At 38.2% G+C, this 21,816-nt stretch overlaps 3 protein-coding genes across 8 annotated transcripts in view; 1 reads left to right on the top strand and 2 right to left on the bottom strand.

Annotated features, from left to right (window-relative positions):
- The first annotated feature begins 1,409 nt into the window (after positions 1-1,409).
- si:dkey-202l22.3 (7 transmembrane receptor domain-containing protein) lies at positions 1,410-4,561 on the top strand. Its single transcript, XM_017708899.2, has 2 exons — positions 1,410-1,585; positions 2,373-4,561. Exon 2 carries the CDS (start codon positions 2,379-2,381, stop codon positions 3,495-3,497), a length of 1,119 nt encoding a protein of 372 aa, XP_017564388.1. The 5' UTR covers positions 1,410-1,585; positions 2,373-2,378; the 3' UTR covers positions 3,498-4,561.
- Positions 4,562-6,408: 1,847 nt separating this feature from the next.
- Positions 6,409-12,539, bottom strand: gpr184 (G protein-coupled receptor 184). 5 transcript variants are annotated; one of them, XM_037546411.1, is made up of 3 exons: positions 12,207-12,539; positions 8,913-8,985; positions 6,409-7,807 (listed from the first exon to the last, which is right to left on the bottom strand). In XM_037546411.1, the coding sequence occupies exon 3, from the start codon at positions 7,798-7,800 to the stop codon at positions 6,835-6,837; it is 966 nt and encodes a 321-aa protein (XP_037402308.1). In that variant the 5' UTR covers positions 7,801-7,807; positions 8,913-8,985; positions 12,207-12,539; the 3' UTR covers positions 6,409-6,834. The 5 variants fall into 5 exon arrangements, with proteins under 5 accessions (XP_037402308.1, XP_037402306.1, XP_017564389.1 ...); XM_037546409.1 differs by having other exon boundaries at positions 8,913-10,280; XM_017708900.2 differs by lacking the exon at positions 8,913-8,985 and adding an exon at positions 9,658-10,288.
- Positions 12,540-15,914: 3,375 nt separating this feature from the next.
- prkd2 (protein kinase D2) overlaps positions 15,915-21,816 on the bottom strand; it is a 50,756-nt gene continuing 44,854 nt past the window's right edge. The window contains exons 16-18 of one of the 2 annotated variants that reach the window (XM_017708904.2): positions 18,035-18,302; positions 17,541-17,626; positions 15,915-17,056 (exon numbers count right to left, since the gene is read on the bottom strand). In XM_017708904.2, the coding sequence (XP_017564393.1) occupies positions 16,835-17,056; positions 17,541-17,626; positions 18,035-18,302 (576 nt within the window). In that variant the 3' untranslated portion in view covers positions 15,915-16,834. The remainder of the gene's footprint in view (positions 17,057-17,540; positions 17,627-18,034; positions 18,303-21,816) is intronic. The other variant, XM_037546801.1, reaches the window with a different exon arrangement.

Consider the following 21,816-nt stretch of genomic DNA (forward strand, 5'->3'; position numbering starts at 1 on the left):
CTGGCCCCTCCCAGTCCTGTCCATGTATTCGTGTTGTGTTTTGTTTTTTCAGTCCAGCCCCCTCATTTCGTGATTCCACCCCTGATTGCTTCCACCTGTGTTCCCGCCTGTTCCTCATGTATTTAAAGCCTGTGTTTTCCCCTGTCTAGTGGCTGGTCTTTGTACTGTTGTTTCAATTGTTGTTCGAACTGTTCTGGTTGTGTTTATATGTTGGTTCAATGTTTCCATGTTTATCATGTCTGACTTAAATCTATCCATGTTGGCCATCTGACTTTGGACCATTATGACCCTGATTTTGGATTTGCCCACAATAAAAGTCACTTATTTCTGCATATGCGACCACCTCCTCGCTCCCTGACATTACAATTTGAAATGAATTCATGATGTTTTCTTTCAAGACAAATGTTATGTTCTTCAAGTCATATTTTGGAAGGCTGATAGTTTGATTGTCCATGTGTACAGACATCGTTTTGGTCGCTTGAAAAACATGAGTGATTAAAAAGTCATTGTACTCACCAAAGATCATTAGTCATTCACCTGTTTCATTCCTGTTTACAAGGCTTGTCCATCTTGTCCAACTGTATTCCCCTCCTTCTTGTTTCAGATCTTAGCAATTCAGTCTCCAGTCTGAGTCTGAACACAAAATTTTCAATTTCTTCATTACTTGAGTCCATTGTTGGAGCATACAGCTGGATGACTAATGTTGACTGGTTGTACATGAAATCGGATTGACATCAGTTGATCATTCACACCACTGTATCCAATCATTGTTTTGTTCACATTCTTGTTGATGACAAAAGCCATTCTATTTCTTCTTTGTTGTTCATGACCCCATTAGTAGATGTATTCATGTGTTTTCTTCTGATTGGAAGTGTTCTAATCCAGTCCAGTCTAGCTTGCTGATCTCTAGAATGTAGGCAATCGATTTCCATCCTCACTACTTACAGCTTGCCATGATACTTACATTGTACATTCCAAGGTCCGACTTTTTGATTTTGTTTTTGCAACTTTTAATTCTATTTCCTCTCTTGTCAACTTCAACAATTAGAATTCTAAAGTCTTTGATCTAGCCTGTCATTTGCACAAGCTGTATTTTATATTGTTTTCACACTTTTTTCTGTTGCTGACCTCCAATTTATTCTGCAAATTTCAGAATAAATATCATTATTCTTAAATGCTATAAAACATTTTGCAAAAACACAAAAAATAATTTGATTATAAGCAGTTTGCTAGAAATTACATGACAAAACAGTTAATAGGGAGGAAGACGGGGTGTAAAATGAGTGGTGGTCTAGGAACAAAGAAGCTTCCGCAGGCTCCCTCTCTCTGAAGCTTAGGTCTTGCTGTGGGTGTGACAATCCCCCCCACCCCCCCCCCCCCCCACCCCCAATACGTACTGAGAGGCTGGTGGTCAGCACGTCTTTCACAACATTTGAACGAGGAGACACTGCTCAGGCACACATCTCTGACTGCTGGACTGAGACAATTGGAAGCAAATTTATGGACTAAAATCGTGGAAATGTGGAAGCAAGCAAAACTGACTGAACACAGAAGATCTATGGCTTTCTGAGGATCCAGCTCACAGGTACACATACACACACACACACACATACATACCTCATTCAGCCTCTCTCACACAAGCATCAACATTATATTTATTATTATTTATTATTATATTATATAACAACATTACATCTGTAAATGCTCATATATCCTCACATTAGTGTCCACAACCTCTCATTCCCCACCATCTGTTTAAATTGTGCTGCTCTCCGGAGAGCTTGTTTTTCCTGTGAGGCATGTATTTAAAGGACATGTATTTGTGTTTCATCACACTCTCAGTCTAAAATCACAGAAAGCCAAGACATTGTGTTCTAAGTGGCAGTGTAGCACCTGGTGTAATTTGATTTATTATGTTGTGTGTGTCTGTGACATACAAGAAATCAACAGCGTAATTTGAACATTCTGCTTTTCAATCCACATCCCAGAGCTTAGGATGGAATGATGCTGAAGATAGTCATGGGGAAATTCTTGGAAAAAAAAGTAACTTCAGAAATATATAGCATTTATTTTACTGCTGACATTATCTTACTGTTTACATTCTTTTTAAATGAAAATTCTCACTAATTCTCATTAATAACACTAGTAACAAATTTAACAGTTTTATTTTCCAGGGTAGAGAAGCAACCTTTCTGCTTTTAATTTAAAAAGAGGGAAGAAAGAGAGGCAGATGCTAAAAGCTTTCAATAAGTCCATGGCAACAGCATCTCCTTTACATCCTTAGTTGAATTCTGATCATTTGTTAAGTTTGTGTGTGTGAGTGGTGTTTCAGGCCATTTGTCAGTTAACATATGTCATGTCATTTTTTGCAGGTTAAAATGGATACTCTACTCGGACAAGTTCTGGAGGGCTTCAATGGGACTACTCAGGCTTCCAATCGGACAGACCCTCTAGAGAAGTTCTCTGGCACTCAGCTTCTTCTGCGCTTCAAGCCTCTTTTTCTGCCGCTGTACTCAGTAGTTGTTGTGGTAGCTGGTGTAGGAAATAGTTTCCTGCTTGCCTGCATTCTAGCTGACAAGAAGCTTCACAATGCCACCAATTTCTTCATTGGCAACTTGGCTGCTGGAGACTTGCTGATGTGTTTGAGCTGTGTTCCTCTCACTGCCTCTTATGCCTTTGACTCACGTGGCTGGGCTTTTGGCCAGCCTCTCTGTTACCTTATACCGCTCCTGCAAGGTGCCACTGTCTTTGTCTCTGTGCTGTCCCTTACTGCCATTGCCATTGACCGCTATGTGGTGGTGGCATATCCTGTCAGAAGACGCATTTCAGTATGGGGATGTGGGGCTGTGGCTCTGGGGGTCTGGGCAATCTCACTGGTTTTAGCTGCTCCACCTTCATTGCACATGCGCTATGTGGACCTGCGGCTCAGTGGCATGGAGCTAGTGGTGTGTGAGGAGTTCTGGCTAGGTGCAGAGAGGCAGCGTCTGCTGTATTCTTGCTTCTTCCTGCTGGCCTCCTACATGATCCCACTTTTGTCTGTCAGCATTTCCTACTGTGCCATCAGTGTGCACCTCCACAGACATACACTTCCTGGAGAGCCTATTCACAGACAACACCAGTGGAACAGGCAGCGGCGCAAGACCTTCTCCCTTCTGGTGGCCTCTGTGCTTGCCTTTGCCCTGTGCTGGCTTCCACTCCAGATACTCAACCTGCTGCTAGACCTGGACACTGACTTCCGCATCGTGGACAAGCACTATGTCAATGTACTGCAAGTCAGCTGCCACCTGGTGGCCATGAGCTCAACCTGTTACAACCCTTTTATCTATGCCTCACTGCACAGCAAAGTGCGCATTCACCTGCAGGGTTACTTGTGCCCTTGCAAGCCAAGTAGGGGTCAGCTGTTGTCACACTGTGTCTCTCGCAACCCAGCCACTTGCTTTACTCTCATTTCAGAGAACCATGCAGCCCGGAGTCCTAATCCTGACAGCCCTCTATAAAGCCACACAAGATGTACCATACACTCACATTGGTTATTCAGATATAAGAAAATAAGCATAATATGGTTCACATATGTTCCCACACCAGCATTTAGTGTTCTCATCTGATAAAAAAAAAAAAAACTTTGTTGGCATAAGATTATTAACAGTTAGTCAAGCATTCTTCCTTACATGTTAAAAACCTGTTTGTTTTTTGCTGTTTTTAAAATAAACTCTTCTCTTGTTTGTAATGTTGCTTGTCAGTGGGAGGACTCTAACCATCAGTTTCTGCCTGCACTTCATCAGGATTGTACCAAACCATAACTAAATGTTGATACTCCTTCCTGATGCCTCTTTTGCCTCATTTTTTTCCCCTCAAACATTTCTCTCCTTCTTGCTAGCTGGTCTCTGCCCATGTTGGTGTCAAGTGGATGTTTATTCTGTCTTCTTAGCCAATTAAATTAGCATGAAACTCAGTAACTTAATATTGAACCATGTCCCCTTATACATCACCTGTGAGTGAGAGGTACAGAATATCTCTGGTCCTCTTAGTCTTTTGTTTCTATTCTCCTGAAAATCCCTGCTCCTGTAAAAGTCATTACTTATTATTACTTATTATTTCATTATCTCTTACAGTTTTACTCACACAGATGTTCAACAACTCTCAACAAAGCTGTGTAATCTAGAATGAAAAGACTGTATATATTTCCCTGTGTCCAGTACTGATAGCTTCAGTTTCTGTTAAAGGTTACCAACACAATTGCCTAAGCTGTGAACATGTTCAGTAGCCATTCTGTTTGGCACATGGTGAACAGTACGTGATGCTTTATCTGTTATCTATTGGGAACAAGAGGGTGTTTGTAGTGCTATTATGTGTCTTTGTCATTTCCTTTTGTGAGCTGTGAGAATCAATCCCTCATTCTGACAGGCCACTAGAAGTGTAAAATTGGCATAATATAAGGTTAATGCATTCACGCTACTGGGGCAGTTCCCTACTGGAGGTTAGGGAACCGGCCCTGTGATCGGAAGGTTGTCAGTTCGATCCCCAGTGCCGACAGTATGTGACTGAGGCGGCCTTGAGCAAGGCACCTAACCACCAACTGCTCCCTGGGTGCTGCGGATAGGGCTGCCCACCGCTCTGGACAAGTGTGCTCAGTAGTGTGCATGTGATGTTTTACTTCACAGATGGGTTAAATGTGGAGGTGAAATTTCCCCATTGTGGGACTAATAAGGGTCACTTAATCTTAATCTTAAAAAACCATGAGACAAGGCTACCCACACATAGAGCAGGAATGAGAAATTAGCAGTAGAATCTCACTGTGTAGTCTCAAAATGACTTTCGGAGATGAACACACATCTGAAGGAAGATAAGATCCTGTTATTTTCTCTTTTTGTTGATACTGTCATTGTGCATAATTGTGTATGGTTTGTTCTAAACCCAGTTATTGTGTCCCCCATTTCTTCCTACAGAGTAAAATATTACTTGTTGTCATAGTTGTTGTATGTGCATCTTTGTTGGGATTTATGTTCTCCTTTGAAAAATGACTTGTTTCCAACAGTGCATGAAAAGATCTTTCAATTTATTATAAGTGCTACACTCCCAGGCAGAAAAATAGGCCAAGCCCAAAATGGCAAAAAATGTACTTTTTTTGACCATCAGTAAAAACCTTATATTTTGGGCTTGCCCTTTTTTACTCAGGTGTGTTTATTATACAGAGAAAATAATACAATCAAATAATACACAAAGCACATGACTAAAGATAAAGGGTCTCACATGCCAGAGGAATTTGAGCATTTCACCAATAAGGTACGCAAACAGTACACACACAGCAACAAGCTATCCCCTGATACTGATATGTGTGACACACACACACACATTTTTGGAATGATACACCACAAGCACAGAATGAAAGAGAATTCATAATGATATTGTGAGGAATGAGATGCTCATGATACAGCATTTATCTGTCAACTATTTGTTGTCAACTATTTGTTTATAATACCCAATAAACATTGCTGAATTGCTCCATATTTTGTTGATTTGTAAATCATCATATTAATTAAGAAAGTATCAACTGCACATTTTACATGTTAATAAAAAAATTCTAGGGGAGGACATCAACAAAATTCTACAATAAACTGGGCTGAGCCCCAGACCTTTAGATGCCCAGTGAACGCCCCTACTAACAAAAGTACAAACATTAAAGTACCTATATAGGCCCATAAGCCAACACAAACGAATACAATCATTAACCCAATTTACAGTACTAACCGTGCTTTCAAAGCTGCAACCCATTGCTGCACATTTGGATATCTGCCAATTCAGCCAGATTATAACTATGTCCTGGAAACTGAATTACCACTCTGGCTAGCAGAAATACAGACAGGATCAGAGAACATCCACATAAGAGGCACTGTGTAACGTGACTGACAGCAATTAGTAAGACTCCAGTGCCAATTGCTCCACGTCATCACTGCACCTTTGGGTCATATGGGCTTATGTTTTTTTCTAGATACCCCTGCTATTTTAGCCACAATGGAATACTGGTGTCCACTCATTTGTAAATTCACTAGCCTCACTCTGAAATTATACTGCTTCCTTCAAATTAAATACATTTCTGACCATAGCACTTTGTTACCGTAAGATAGTTCTTCGGGTATAATCTTTACATCTCAGTCAACTCACATCTCAAGGGCAAATCATTCTGTGAGATCCAATGTTTTTCTCTCCATCCTTCAGTCTAAATTTGCATAATACCAATATAAACATAATATTAGTAGGGATGACAGACACAGGAATTTACACCTGTAAGAATATGCCTTTGATGTTCATTTGTGGTGGGGATTGAGTACCTCTCTAGCACAAGGTTCTAATAGAGCTCATGGCAGTGACACAATCTTACCTCCAAACATAATGACAACAGTAGATGAATAACTGTAGAAGCCAAGACACTTTACTGAATGTTAAATATGCTCAATGTGCTCATATATGAAGAAGGGAGAAGTTCATAAGAAGTAGGTTGCACAGAAAAATAATTTCAAAAAATAATTTCAGTGAAGGTTCAGAATATGAACACACAAACACTTGTATGCAAACCATCATTGCTCTAGTGACATAAAAATGAAGTATGATAAATTGAAAAACTATTTCACAACACTTGGGCCATGCCCAAGTTAGACATTCAACAGAAAATAAACACAGTACCATAAATGCAACTTAGAAATATATCTTTGATTCTCACATGGACACACTGACATGTCTGTCCTTTTAAATATTACAGTGGCTTAGAATGTACATGACTGGACACAGAATCAGATCACAGTTGTTTAAAGGTCTCAGTTTCCAAAGCTTTCCATTTTAAAATGGCAAACACTTCATCTCCCCACAGGTCTGCCTGTTTCTCCAACACAGCCACATGTCTTCCCTTATCACATTACTGACCAGTACGTAAAGCAATGGGTCCATTATGCTGTTGAGACTGGACAAGGCCAAAGTGCAGGAGAAGGTAAAGTGCTGTGCTTGCTCAAAGGTGCAGTAAGCCTTCTTGTCCATTCTATTAAAAGCAATTGACCGTGCCAGTAAGAGAATGTGGTAGGGGGCAAAGCAGATGGAGAAGATGGCAATGACTCCCACTGACAGCAGCTTGACTTTGCGTTTGCCTTGCTTATCCACCCCTGTGCTTTTCTGTACCTTGCTCAGGATCTGCCAGTAGCAGACTGCTAGGACTAGCAGTGGTAGGAGAAAACCAATACCTACTCGCAAGAAGTTGAAAAAAGCTACATGCTCAGTCATGGGATAGGTCTCATAACAGTGCTTCTGGGAGTCCATCAGGTCATTCTTATCTGTGTACAAAACCACAGTGTGTAGGCTCATAACAAAGATGTAAATGAGACCACAGATAAGCCAAGCATATTTGCAATGACGAAAGGATTTGACCTTTAGGGGGAAGGTGACCACCAAGCAACGATCAATGGAGATGCAGCACAGGAGGTAGATACTAATGTACATGTTGGAGTAATAGAAGAAACCAGCGAGCCTGCACATGCCCTGACCAAGAGTCCATTTATGGTCATGGTGGTAGTAATAGATCCACAGAGGCATGGTAAGGATATAGAGCAGATCAGACACAGAAAGGCTGAGGAGGTAAACCCCTAGCACATTCTTGCTACGGATCTGCTGGACAATGGGCCAAGCAGTGAGCAGATTGAAAATGAGGCCCAGGACCAAAGCAATAATGTAGATGCTCATTAGCAGATCACTAATTGGACTGATTTCAATGCTCACACAAGTGTTGTTGTATGTCTCGTTCACGGTTGCAGCCATCCTCTACCTTCAAAAACAGCAAGAAATAATATTAATAGTGCAGCAAACCTTAAAAGATAACTTTTGTGACATAAGAATTTGTCAATCAAAAGTTGTTACAGTCATTGATATGCACAAGGGACTGCTCTTTCATGACTTTCTTACTGGGAACATAAAATTCTAGACTGATTTATATAGAAGGCACAATTCTATTTCATGGATGAGTAAGCAAGTGTATTCAAAGTTCATATTAGCTGTTAAAACTGTTCCACTGAAATTTGTATGCATGTCTTTTATAATAGAGATGGTTGATTTGTAAGTTTCCTTTATATATGTTGATATTGATATTTATCGTTTGTGTAGTTTATATTTTACTCTGACCTGTGAAGAATTTGTTCACAATTTCTTCATGACTTGCTGCTTACATGTTACCAGTGTGAAACAAAATCTTTGCATTGTTCTGATGACAATCAGGCCATAGGGATGATTCAAGTCTAAACTAATGAAATGTCTTATAGTTTATGTCTTAATTATTCCCAAAAACAAATGACATAAATGATCACAGGTAAACCTGACACTCATATAACTTAATTTTTATGGTTAGTTACTGTGAGTTGTTTTTATAACACCACAAATTGAAGGCATTTGAGATAAGCTATTAACTGCAACTATAGAATTATGTTTATATTTAAGAGGGAAATACTATAATAAGTAGAATGAAATGAAAAGCCAGCAGAAATGAAAAAAGAGAAAGAAATCTAGAAAATAAATAAATTTCAGTCTTTAGTCTAATGGGACTTGTTCATTTTGTTAATGTTAATTTTAATTACATTTTTCATAGTTATTAACTCTCTTTTGACCAATATTTTGAAAAGTTTGAATTTTTAAAAGAGAATGAACACATTTCTTTAAAAAAAACATTTAAAAAAAAAATGTCACTGATTTTTAATGCTTGATCTTACACTGAAAATATATTACAAATCTTACCATTCAGTGAGGTTATTCAAAAAACAAACAAACAAAAAATGTTAATGTGTCAATTATAAAAATGTATAATATACATTTCCCTTGATATTTAACTTTATAATATTTAACACCTGGACTCTTTAGAAACTCTTCAATGGTAAACTTACCCTCCCTGATTTACTAAAGTACACAGGTGACACACAAGCCATGCACCTTCAGTCATCCATCACCACAGGAAAGCTCACAGAACACAAAAATGAAATGAGATAAAACATTGCTGACACTCATTAACTGAAAATTATGCAAAAGCTATAAAATAGCTTGACAACTGTATCACAAATACCCACTATTAGTGATATAATTGAGTTTCAAACAACTGGAGCTTCAGTAAAGATGCTATTGAAGAGGACTAAACCAAAGTATAAACACAATTTTGTTGATATTTTTGATGTTTCTTTTTACACAAGTGAACCAAAGCACCGGTTATCAGGCTAGCCTGTTAGTATTGCCATTGCTGTCACATTGCTGTTTTCCTACAGTTTCATTTCAGTGAAAAAAAGACAGGATCTCATTCAAATAAATACAAGTTTAAGTGTTCAAGAAAAACATGTGCAAGGAAGAACGATCTCTGTGTATTTGTGTGTATGTCCTAAGGTCATAAACTCACCTGCCTCATAACACTGTGGCAACTATAAGATCAGATTTTTAAATGACTTTCCTCGTGTACACATATCTATCAATTCCAGTGTAAACACTGTGAGTATGCATTGTCTGTAGCAGGCTAACCAACTGGTGTACAGTGCCCTCCACAAATATTGGCACCTGTAGTGAACATGAGTAAAGATCCTTTTGATCTTTCTTACAAAAATGTAACCTTTATTCAAAGTGCGACGACTGAAAGAAAAAACCTACATATTCTTATGAAATAAATATTCATCTTTGTGGAGCCTCTTTTTGCAAAGACAACAGCACTCAGTCTTCTCCTGTAATGCTTAATAAGGCTGGAGAACACATGGCAAGGCAACTAAAACCATTCCTCCATTAAGAATCTCTCCAGATCCTTCAGTTTCGTGCTCCTCTTCAGCTTCTCTCACAGGTTTTCTAAGGGGTTTAGGTCAAGGGACTGCTGTGATCAAGGTGTTGATTTTAAGGGTGTCCTTTGGATCACCGTCTTGCTCAAAGATCCAAACATGACCAATTTTAAGCTTCCTTTTTGAGGCAGTCAGGTTTTCATTTAGCATCTGCTGGTACCTGATGGAGTCCATGATAATGTGTTTCCAAACAAGTTCTCCAGGGCATTTGGAAGAAAAATGTCCATACAATATCAAAGACTAATCACCATCTTTCACAGTGGGGATGAGGTCCTTTTTACGCATGGCTGTTTGTGTCTACACCAATCACACCTCTGGTGTTCATCGTGAAAAAATATCTGCTTTGATCTGCTCTGACCACAGACACCCACTGAAAGTTCCAACGTCTGGAAAACCGTAGGCAGCTGCGTTTGTCAGTTCTTGACAGCAGATGTTGTCTTCTTTCTGTTTTTCTTCACATGTAGAATGAAAAATTGAAAGAATACACTGTTAAGTGTCAGCTTCTGTGCATGTGTGCATTTGCTTTTTCTCCCCTCCATGTCTTTCTTCCTCATAGGGGCATCTATCACTATCACTTCCCGGACAGCATTTGGCCAATCAGCCTGCAGATTTGAGCCCAAAGAGGTGGAGCTTGAACTTTAAAATCAGTCTGCCAGAGTTTGTCATGTGACCTGTGTCTCAACTCTTGACTGTCTTGTCTGGTCTCTCTTAGTCCTTTTCTAGCTATCTTTAGTCTGACTGTACTGGGGCTTTTCTCCAGGGATGAGGGGCAGGTACATTCACATCAGTATGATTGTCTAAACACACTAGATTAGATGCAGGTACCACTCCCTGTATGTTGTAGTAGAGACGTTTATCTCTTAGTTTAGACTAGATCTGTTTTGTTTATTTCTTTCCTTTGCTCTGTCATCCCCTCCTGCTTGCCAGTACCATTATAACTTACCCTTACAATATGTGTACCCTGTTATTTTTAACATAACTTGTGTTGTTTATTTGTCTGTATAATTAAACTGTTAAAACTTTAGCTGCTTTATACTGGTCTCTGTACCCCTTTATTGTGTTCCTCCATCCTTCAGTTACTGTCCCTCCCACCAGCTAGACCTGAGCCTATGATTGGGATGTAACAACACATTAAAGAATATTTTTTCCCCCCGACACAATTTGCTCATGTTTACGAATAGTGCCAATATTTGTGTATAGTTAGAGGTATTAGCACCTTACTATTTATAACTTTTAAAAATGATGCAATATGTATGTGTGACAATGGAATATTTATACGACAACATCTAAAAGTGTTGCAGGAGTAAAAAATACAGTAATAAATTGTTTGAAATCTCTTAAATTGTTCTCTGTTGCCTCCTGATAAAACAGAACCTTGAATAAATGCAATTATTTCTCTAAATATGATTGTCTTATTTTTTTTACTTTAAAATATCATAACTTCTATCTTAAAAGTTATGCGGACCACAAAACATTTTACATGGTGTTTTACATGGTGCCAGTAGTTTTAAATGAAGACAAAACTTAGAAAAAAGGTATGCATTTTTCTCATATTCTTTGTATGAAAATGGACAAAGCCTGGTTATTAAAGCTATTCAGCTTATGGAACACCTAATTACTAGCTGATGAGTTGATTCAGGCCTGTTACTCCACAGAAAATACTAATCTGGTCAGTATGAAACGAACTGTGGAAATGTCCCGAACTGAGACTAAGAAATTCTGTTCTAGAACATACTTTAGTTAATGTACTGTTAAACAACAGACAGGGAGATTTTGAAGTGAAGTCATCCATCAACATTCTACTATTAGTCTAATGTTCACGAGGAAGACTAGTCTTCCAGTCTTTTTTTATTGAACTTTCAGTATGATGAATGTGTCAGTATTCATCATATTTAAAATAAGAAAGTAAAAAAGCTGTTGGTCATTAAAAGGATGGAAATGTATGGCAGTAATAATTCTGTAATTCATTATGACGTACAAGAATTCCTTTTGGAACATACAAAATGTTCTTTTGCTGTAATTAGTTAAAGATTTTAGTGCTTAAAATAGAGGATTTGATTATGTTCAGTCTGCACTGATTGACAGCAGCATGACTCATATAGAAACTTGTCTTTCTGTTTGACTACACTGGAGCCCAGTGGAAATCTACCTATTGGAGGTTTATTCATTTTGTATATAGATGATCTTTGAATTTTAAGCATGTAACTTGTTTATATTATTTTTATATAACTTTTATATAACATTTTATATATTTTTTTTATTACAACAACCATCTATCTCTCAAAAAATGGACACAACCACAAACTCAGACATACACACAAATTACTAGTGAAAACCTTGTAATGAAATGAAAAATAATTATAATCTCACCTGCTCATCAGGATCAAATAATCAACTTCTTTCAAGCATTTGAAGCAGATTTGACCTGTCCACATCCAGTGGCACAAGCTCTTTTTCTGGTATTATGTTCCAATCCAGCTTGCTTCTATATGACCCTACACAGGGGATACACCTGTGTGCATATTAACACTCCAGTCACAGTCCTTCACCAGATGTGATCAAAACAAGTTCTTTTCATTATCTCTCTCTCTGAGTGGATGGAAGTGTATGAAGAGAGAGAATGCGGGGGTCTAGTAAATCATGACGCACTCTGTCTTTTTCTTTCCATGTAATGGGTGCAATAAATAAGTAAGAAAGAATATGAGTAAAAACTTTCCATGCAGCTAAAAAGGAGCTGTGAAACACTTGAGTTTGAGCTTGCTCACCACAACTTCCTCTCTGCCTAGCGAAACAGAAACCATTCTTGTGAAAAGCAGTTTACCACGCCTGATGTTGCTTCCTTTATTTAACATAGAAATATAAACCTTTTCACATGCTTTACATTAATACTGGAGTGGTTACATTTATGGATATTCCTCATGAATCCCTGAAAAAGTGAGAAATGCCATGGTACAACTGCCATGGTTTTAGGAAAGGTGGATAAAATTATGTAATGCCAGCACATAAAGTACAAATACTGATTGTCTACAATGATACTACTTTCAAACAGATGAATACTTTGAAATAAATGCAAAACTGATAAAGTCTAACACATTAGTAATCGTATCAAGTACGCTTATTTTCATACTAGAAAAATCTGTACTACATACATACTACAGACAGAGTATAATTCAGCTTTAAAGGACATTTATGTGACAAAGACAGTTACGGAAAAAACATCAAGACAAACATCAATGTTTGTGAATGCATTTTTGTATTCGAGTGAGGGGTAACTGCCATCAAGTTAGACACTTGATATTTTAAGCTTCTGGCAGAATTAAGGTAAAGTAGTTGTCTTTATTATAACTAGTGTTAGGCTGTTTATTTTTTATTCACCTGACACCAAACCTGCAGTGCTATGTTACAGCACCGCATCAGCAACTCAAGTTTATAGTTTGCTTGAACCGTGCCTACCCTGAGATCATGCGAAGAATGAGAATTCTAACATTCTGATTCCACGTGCGGAGCCCTTGTCTTGATATATTCCAGCCATTACACAATATCTGTATTCCTAACAACTTCTCTGTTCAATTGAGAAGAGACAACTTTTCAACTTTCTGTGTACACCTTTATGACTGCATGAGGGAAAAAGTTAAAACAATCCCCCATTTGAGTGTTTTAGAAAGAAAATAATTGACTTGTATTAAAAAAAATAATGTCCTAATGTAAAGGAAGGGTTATTTGGTAGCTGTGGCTCTGTTGTTCCAAGCAATGTTAACACTTGAAAACTGAAAGACACTAACCAGGCCTGGACCATCCAACAGATTTTATGGGCTTCGTGCCCTGGGGGCCCTGGGGGCCATGGCGGCAAGCAATTATAAGAAAATCTAAACAGCTGTTTTGACTACTGATGCCACAAGCACTGGGCACAAACAATACAGCAGGAAAAAAATGAACTAATTTGTCATTGTATTGTAGCCGATGATAATCCCAGTGAAATCTTCATTTTCCACTCCAAACACTGCTTAGCAACTGTTCCATATGCTGCCATAATCTCAGTCAAGCTTTTAGGGTTTTTTTTTTTTTTAAAGCAGTAAGCAAGTGTTCCTGTGAATATACTTTGAATTTTAGGCTCCAGATAATCAAAAGATGTGTCTGTGGGATCTGTAAAAGTAAGATGTGATACTTCGACATAGTAGACGATGCCTATTTCCAAAGCCATTATATAAAATGTCAGCCACCCGAGCTGAAGAAAAAAGTTGCATCATCTTCATCAGCAGTGATCTGCGAACTCTAATAAGAGGTCAAATATAAATGGGGGGGGGGGGGGGGGGAACACATCCACACCTGTGATGGCAATATGCTTTCACTTGGATGCTTGACTGTTTTAGTTTTTAAGTTTGCTGTTTTTTCCCCATCTTTATGAGAAGTCTTAATATAGCACTTTTTATAACAGGCAGCTTTACAGAAAAGTCCAGGTCCAAGTTCTTAATCCAATAGTGACTGTACCATGGAAAAACTCCCTAAGAGCAAGAGGAAAAAAATCTTGAGAAGAACCAATACTCAAAAAGGGAACCAGTCCTCCTGGTCGACACAAAAACACAAACAACTGCAAAAAAAAAAAAACACAAATGTGCAATATTAACAGAAAATAAGGATTTACCTTTAGCATAAAATAAAAATGTAGAAAATGGAAAAAGCAGGTGAAGTAGTGGTTATGATTACATATTCTGTGCATGCAGCACATTACTCAATCAACCCAATTTAAAGTACACCAGAAATTATCTGGTATTTAGCACAATAAGATTATTGTACAGATTAATTTTTGTTCATAACCTTCAAGAGATAAGCAAGTTCCCATTTTCCCAAAGACCAAAGTATGAAAATGGTCAAAGCTTGAAAAGGGGTTAAGGGGCTGTTATTTATCTATTTTCTCATTTTCTCTTTATTTATTTGCAGTTTCGGCGCCAGTCCAGTACAGGTGGACTGAACTGCTAATTATTTTCTTTGAACACGTTTCCTCATGTTATGTTTACATAGGGGAATTCCACAAGGCACTACATTATCAAGCCTCTGTTCTTGTCTGCAGTATATCATGTAGATGAAGCTCAGCATGAGTGGAATGCATCTAACGCAAAATACACTATATTGCCAAAAGAATTTGCACGTCTGGCTTCACATGCATATGAATGCACATCCCATTCTTAATCCATAGGTTTTAATATGATGTCAGCATACCCTTTGCAGCTATAACAGCTTCAACTCTTCTGGGAAGGCTTTCCACAAGGTTTAGGGGTGTGTTTATGGGAATTTTTGACCATTCTTCCAGAAGCGCATTTGTGAGGTTAGACACTGATGTTGAATGAGAAGTCTCAGCTCTAATTCATCCCAAAGATGTTGTATCGGGTTGAGAGGTCAGAACTCTGCACAGGCCAGTCAAGTTCTTCCACACCAAACTCACTCATCCTGTCTTTATTGTCTTTATGGACCTTGCTTTACGCTTGGCGCAACGCAGTCAGACAAGTACCATTCTCCTAGAAACCGCCAAACCCAGACTCGTCCATCGGATCGCCAGACAAAGAAGCGTGATTCATCACTCCAGAGAACATATCTCCACTGCTCTAGAGTCCAGGGGCGGAGCTTTACACCACTGCATTCAACGCTTTGCATTGCACTTGGTGATGTCATTTTACGTGGCCTACCACTTTGTGGCCGAGTTGCTGTCGGTTCCCAATCGCTTCCACTTTGTTTATACATTTGTGGCCATGAAAGTGATTGGAACACCTGAATTCAATTATTTGGATAAGTGACAATACTTTTGGCAATACAGTGAACATACCTAATTGCCTTTAATGCATTTTTGGTCAGCTGATTATTACTGCTCATGAAAGGTTTCTTGTTTCACAGTGAATAGCAAATTTTAAAAAAAGCATGGTTGGACTTAACTGTTCCTAATGTAAGAGGATCACTATGCCCTGTAGATTGGTCAGCACATTCAATTATGAAAAAAATGAAAATTGAAAACATGATATTTGGGCTTTTAAGAATATCAAATTGATAAAACAAAAATGTTTCATATGTCAATAGTGGAAATCACAGTCAAGTTTTCTAAACAACTTTATTTATTATGCCTACTGGGATGTTAACAACATGAACCACGTCCACTTTTCTAAGTTTATGTAAGTGTACAAAATATTCTTCATAGCAGTAATCGTTAAGCAAAAATGCTACAATAAACTCAGGTCTATGTAATGCTCAGTTTCTAGCATCACTATACTCCTAACAGAAGCACATGCAGTAGAAGGGGAGTCAAAACCCCTTGAAAAAGCCAGTTAAACCTCTGCTAAGAAAAATGATCAGGAAAATATTTCCAGGTAAAAATGATGAAGCACTTTTTTAAAATCTTTATTGTGCTGAATTTCTAAAATCCAGTCCTCCAGTTTGCAATGTCAGGGTTAATTCACTGTCCATTTTTATGAGGTTACGGAAAGTGATAAAATGGAATCTACAATGTCAGCAGCACTGTTTTCAATTATATGACAAAAATGACACATATGAACTAAAGAGAGTAATGAAGCTTAAATGGAAGAGACGGTGCAAGAACCAGTAATCTCGGCACTGTACAGTATTTGCTTGTCTTTCCTACAGATGTCCTTTGTCTCCATGCATTATAAATCATTTCTGGATATTGTAAACTAAGGAAAGAGCAGTCATGGTGGAATCTTCCTCACCTGTCTGGTCCTTGATATGTAACATTTTTTCACTCTACCCCTAGGTCCAAGCCGACAAGAGTTTCATCTCTACTGCTCTTTACATTACTCTCAGGCACAGCTGAGAGCCTACATTACAGAGGGGAAAGTCAGGATTGAATGATGAAAGAGGTAGAGGGGGCTGTTTACTGCTAGGAGCTAAGAAGGGAAGAAGGAAACAACCTAACAAAACCAATTTAAACGATTAATAGAAGCATTAAATATCCCCTATCCCACCAACCAATGTTTCGCTGCCTTGACTCTGCTTCCTCAGAGAATACTGACACGCTCTGTCAGGCCCTGCATATCTGTGTCATCAGTGGACTCTTGTTCATCATCGGAAGCAGGTGGTGCAGGTACTAGGTGGACTGGGTATGGTAAAGTGTGCTCCTGAGCAAATAGCTGCCAGCGAGCATCGTCACTCTCATGGGTTATGTACCGTTCACCCAGCTTTGACTCCAGCTCTCGCAAGTCCAACCATGTCTGATAGTCCTGAACGGAGAGAACAAGAAAGAAGGGGGGGGGGGGGGGGGGGGGGGAGTAATAAATAAAAGAGTCCATCCAATTTGCATTTTGTTGTAGTAGGCAATACTGCTGCCCTTTGGCAACACTAAGTACCTACCTCTACAATTCTAAAAAAGATAATTCTTCAAGGGTTCTTCATTAAAGAATAAGGTTCTATATAGAACCATAAACAGTCAGAGGCATTTGCATGATTTACGATTCTTTGCATCATAAAATGGTTCTTCAGCTTGATCATGGAGAACATGCTGTAGATGGCTGTATACAGCACCAAAGAGTTCTGCAACTGTTGTCAAGCTTCTAATAACAGAACCCTTCTAAAACATTAAAACAGATGATTACAAAAAAAGTCAAAAATACTAAAACCACTGCCATTTGCCTTCTTTTTAATATAGTTAATAAATAAGACTATACATCTGCAGCTAGAATGTTTCTAGAATGTGTCTGTTATTACCTGTAAATATGCATGGCTGAGACTCTTGTCCACACTATAACGTTTTCTCATCTTCACCTGAAGCAGATTATTGATGAGATCGATAGCTAGAATGAAACAGAGAGATCACATATACAATTTGTATTGATTAGAAGAATATAATTTAAAGCTACAGAATATCAATTGCTGTGGAGCTAGTGAGCGATTTGACTGCTTTTAATGGATCAAATTTATCTTCTGATCATGTGATGACGTTCCATAATTGCAATAGCCAAGTGCTTTTCTGCAGTTCAGCTCACTTGTTCAAGAAAATATATTTTTTCAGTACTGTTTTAATAATTCAGTCAGTACCTAGTTCTTCTTGTCATTATTAGGGATGAGCTCAAAAGAATTTTATGATATTTGGCTGCAAGGACAGCTGCAGAGCAGCAGTGCTTTAAAGCCTATTTGTTTGCAGTCAATTACTTTATGAACCTATAACTATCTGCATGATGCTAATATCTACGTTTATGTACCTTCTGGTGAGATTTGTTTCCAGGGATTAGGTGGGTACATGAAGGCAGCATTGTGGATCTGATCATTGATATCTTCGTCCTCATTAAAGGGGAAGGTCCCACTCAAGCTCACATACAAAATAACCCCAACTGACCACATGTCCAAAGAACGGTTATAGCCCTGGTTCAGTAAAACTTCAGGGGCCAAGTATGCAGGTGTGCCCACCACAGATCGCCGGAAAGACTTCTCTCCTATAATACGGGCAAAACCAAAGTCACACAGCTTCACCTGGAAAGAGGAATATTTCAGAGAAAAGTAGGAAGAGAAGAAATAATAGTAAATAACATTTTAAAATACATTTATTACAACTTCCTGCACTCAAGATTTAGAAATCAAACTGAAATCTTACACTAACAAAAAGTTGTGGCAAAAAGTGGCAACACTATTACAACACAGTTTAGAAAGAGAAACTGTTGGCTTATACAAAGACACTAGTTTCACCAGTAACATATTACGATACTGGTGCCCTGATATGTATAACATTAATACTGAACTAATTCTTGCATAACAGTAAATACATAAACTAATTCCTGCATCAGTAAATAATGAAGAATATATACACATTAGAAAAAAAAAACTCTCATATGCTCACTCTCACACTCTTATATTAATAGCCATTAATAATGACAGTCATTAAGCATTAACATCTTGTTAACTTGATTTAAATGAAGAATTAAATACTCAAACCAGGTCTTAGGTGATAACTGCAAAAAAATATTAGGCTGCAATGAGGAGTTTGGAAATGGTTAAACGCACAGCCTAACACATAAAATCAATACTTTAGCATTTTAAGATACTTTTATAATGCATACGTAAGGGTCTTTTTGGAGATGATGTAGCTTAAGCTAAATTATAGGATAATAATAATTATTGTTTAAATTAACATCTTGTGCATTTAATTTGGAAAAGGAGAGAGGAAAACTAGTAAATGATTAACAAGAGCATTTCTAACAGCCTAGCCAAGAGAAAAATAAGCCCATGAAGGTAAATAGGTACACAACTATATAATAATTTTATACATTTAAGGTACTACTGATGGCCACGTAACTATACATTTATCTTACTTCACAAGTAACTTGATGATGTTCCCTGTAAAATAAAGTAAGGACGTAACAATAGATTTTTGTCATCGCTTAATAATGTATTACTGGTTAATATATTTGTATATGAGGCAATTTTCCTACATTCATCATGGTGTTATGTTCCACCAAATAAAATAATATTTAGCAGAACAAAGGGTTTTCTTTCTAGATTTCTCCTCGATGCCCCCAGTCACTGCATGCATTTATTAAATTCAAAACACCAGCACACTTAATATAACTAGTGGATTAGTCAAACCAGTTGTTAACTACAAATAATATTGGGCTGCAATTAGGAGAGGCTTGAAAATGAAAATGTTAAATGAACACACTAACATACATAAAAACAATACTTTTGTGTCTAAATACATTTTTATGTATTGTAACATTAATGTTATTCTTGGCAAATAAGTTCTTACTGCCCAGTTAAATAGCTTTTCAATTTTCTAATATATTTTAAAACACAGATTTGTAGTTTAGTATGAATTTTGTTTTCCTTCAAACCCTTTCCAATTTAAAGCCGTTCTTGCAATGTTTAGCTAAAGTTTAGCTACGATGATGATTAGCTACCACGATGAAGAAGAAAACGAAAAAAAAAAAAGAAGATGAAGGCAAAGAAGAAGAACCAGCACACGACACCTGGAAATCTTTTTTTTTTTAATCCGCAACCCACAGGAATGAACTGCATCTATGACATGCTCTTTACTGTGGGTGGAATTTGTAACAAGTTTGGTAAAGTTTAGTGCATTTAGAAGTTGTATAAATTAAAATGCTGTGACTTACATGAAACTTGAATAATGAAGTCTATGGGAAATCAACCCATACCTATCAGTATTTGGTGTTTGAAACAAGTCCAGGGTGATTTGATCTGTACACTACTATACTGAGGATGTGTCAACCAGCAGCAAAAAATCTTGGCGTCATAACTGATTCAGATTTATCATTTGATCAAAACATAGGCAGCATCACTAGGACAGCTTTTTTACATCTTTGCAACATTGCCAAGATAAGAAATGCCCTATCCCTGCGTGATGCAGAAACACTAGTACAGGCTAGGCTATTGTAACGCACTACTGTCAGGATGTACGAGCATGAATCTAAGCAAACTTCAACTAGTCCAGAACGTGAGGGTCCTCACAAAAACTAGAAAATTTGATATCGGTCCAATGCTATCATCACTTCATTGGCTGCCTGTTAAATTCTGTATTGATGACAAAATTCTCTTATTGATGTACAAAGCCCTACAGGGGCTCACTCCTGAGTACCTGCAACACCTTATTTCCCATTTCAAGCCATTACGACTACTCAGATCCCAGAGTGCTGGCTTATTAATAGTTCCTAGAATTCAGAAGGCTTCAGCTGGGGGAAGAGCTTTTTCTTATAAAGCCCCCAGACTCTAGAATGATCTTCCAGAAAATGTTCGGGACTCAGACACAGTCTCAATCTTTAAAACTAGGCTGAAAACTCACTTGTTCAGTTTAGCTTTTGGTAGGTAATGTCCCCCCTTGGATAAAGGCAGCAGATCCAGGGGTCCATGGACACAGTAAACTGTAAGTAGTAAACTGAGACGCTTGTGCTGTCGTCCCGCTGCTCGCACGCGGTCACTCAGGTTTGTGGACGGTGGAGCGGAGGGATGCCAAACTGTTTCAGTGTGCTGCCGTGTCTGTGTGTCCTTCTGGTTCTCTCCTTTTAGTTAAGCTGTCATAGTCAGATCTGCCGGAGTCGTTAGCCACACTCTGGAAATGTTTACGTTCCCTGTTTTACGTACAAATAGACAGAATAAAACTAATTCCCTCTCCCTGCTTTTTTCCGAGTATACAACCGCCCACATGTCCGACCGGACACTGAAGGACGACTGACTGTTTAGCCCTCCTGCTACCCACTTCAGACCAGCTGCCCACGCCCCAGCTACCGCCACCTACCTTGGACTAGCTGCCCACCCTACACTGATGTTTTCATAGACTCCTAGCTATTACTACTACCAGCACTACTGCTATTAATAGTAGTAGTATAATCACTTGTAGGTAGTTTGACCAGAGGAGGATGGGTCCCCCCTCTGGTGAGCCTGGTTCCTCCCAAGGCTTCTTCCTCAGTACTGATGGAGTTTTTCCTTGCCACTGTCACCCCTGGCTTGCCCACTGGGGAATTTTTACATTCTTGTTAAAACTTTGTTTTTTCTGGAATTCTGTGAAGCTGCTTTGTGACAACATCCATTGTAAAAAGCGTTATACAAATAAATTTGATTACATTTGATTTACATGATATTCTACATAAATCTTAAGCTACTTAATTACAATGTCTAACAATATAACTTCCTAATTTGTTTCATAGCAGGTACTTACTATTCAGTAATTGATATGAATTGTTAAGTTTGAAGATTATGAGCTCAATAATAAATACAAACCATATATAATACAACAGTAACCCCAGCCACACCTGTGTGTTTGCTGCATGTTATTCCACTATGCAAATCCACTCAAACCTACAATTCCAAGTGCAGAACTTTCAGTACCATCACCATGGCAACGGTCACCCAAGAAGTAAGTACAAGTTACAAAGAAGTTTTAGTTTGTGAAGCATGGCTTGTCTGCATTTGCTCACGAGTCACAGAAATCCATAGTCCCCAGTATTTCCATGTTTGTGGTTTTTTTTTTTTTTTTTTT

The sequence above is a fragment of the Pygocentrus nattereri genome, chromosome 17 (assembly GCF_015220715.1).
Source record: "Pygocentrus nattereri isolate fPygNat1 chromosome 17, fPygNat1.pri, whole genome shotgun sequence".
NCBI classification, from domain to species: domain Eukaryota; kingdom Metazoa; phylum Chordata; class Actinopteri; order Characiformes; family Serrasalmidae; genus Pygocentrus; species Pygocentrus nattereri.

Coding starts and splice junctions, on each gene's coding strand:
- si:dkey-202l22.3 (XM_017708899.2), top strand. CDS start 2,379: ATGGATACTCTACTCGGACAAGTTCTGGAGGGCTTCAATGGGACTACT.
- gpr184 (XM_017708901.2), bottom strand. CDS start 7,800: ATGGCTGCAACCGTGAACGAGACATACAACAACACTTGTGTGAGCATT.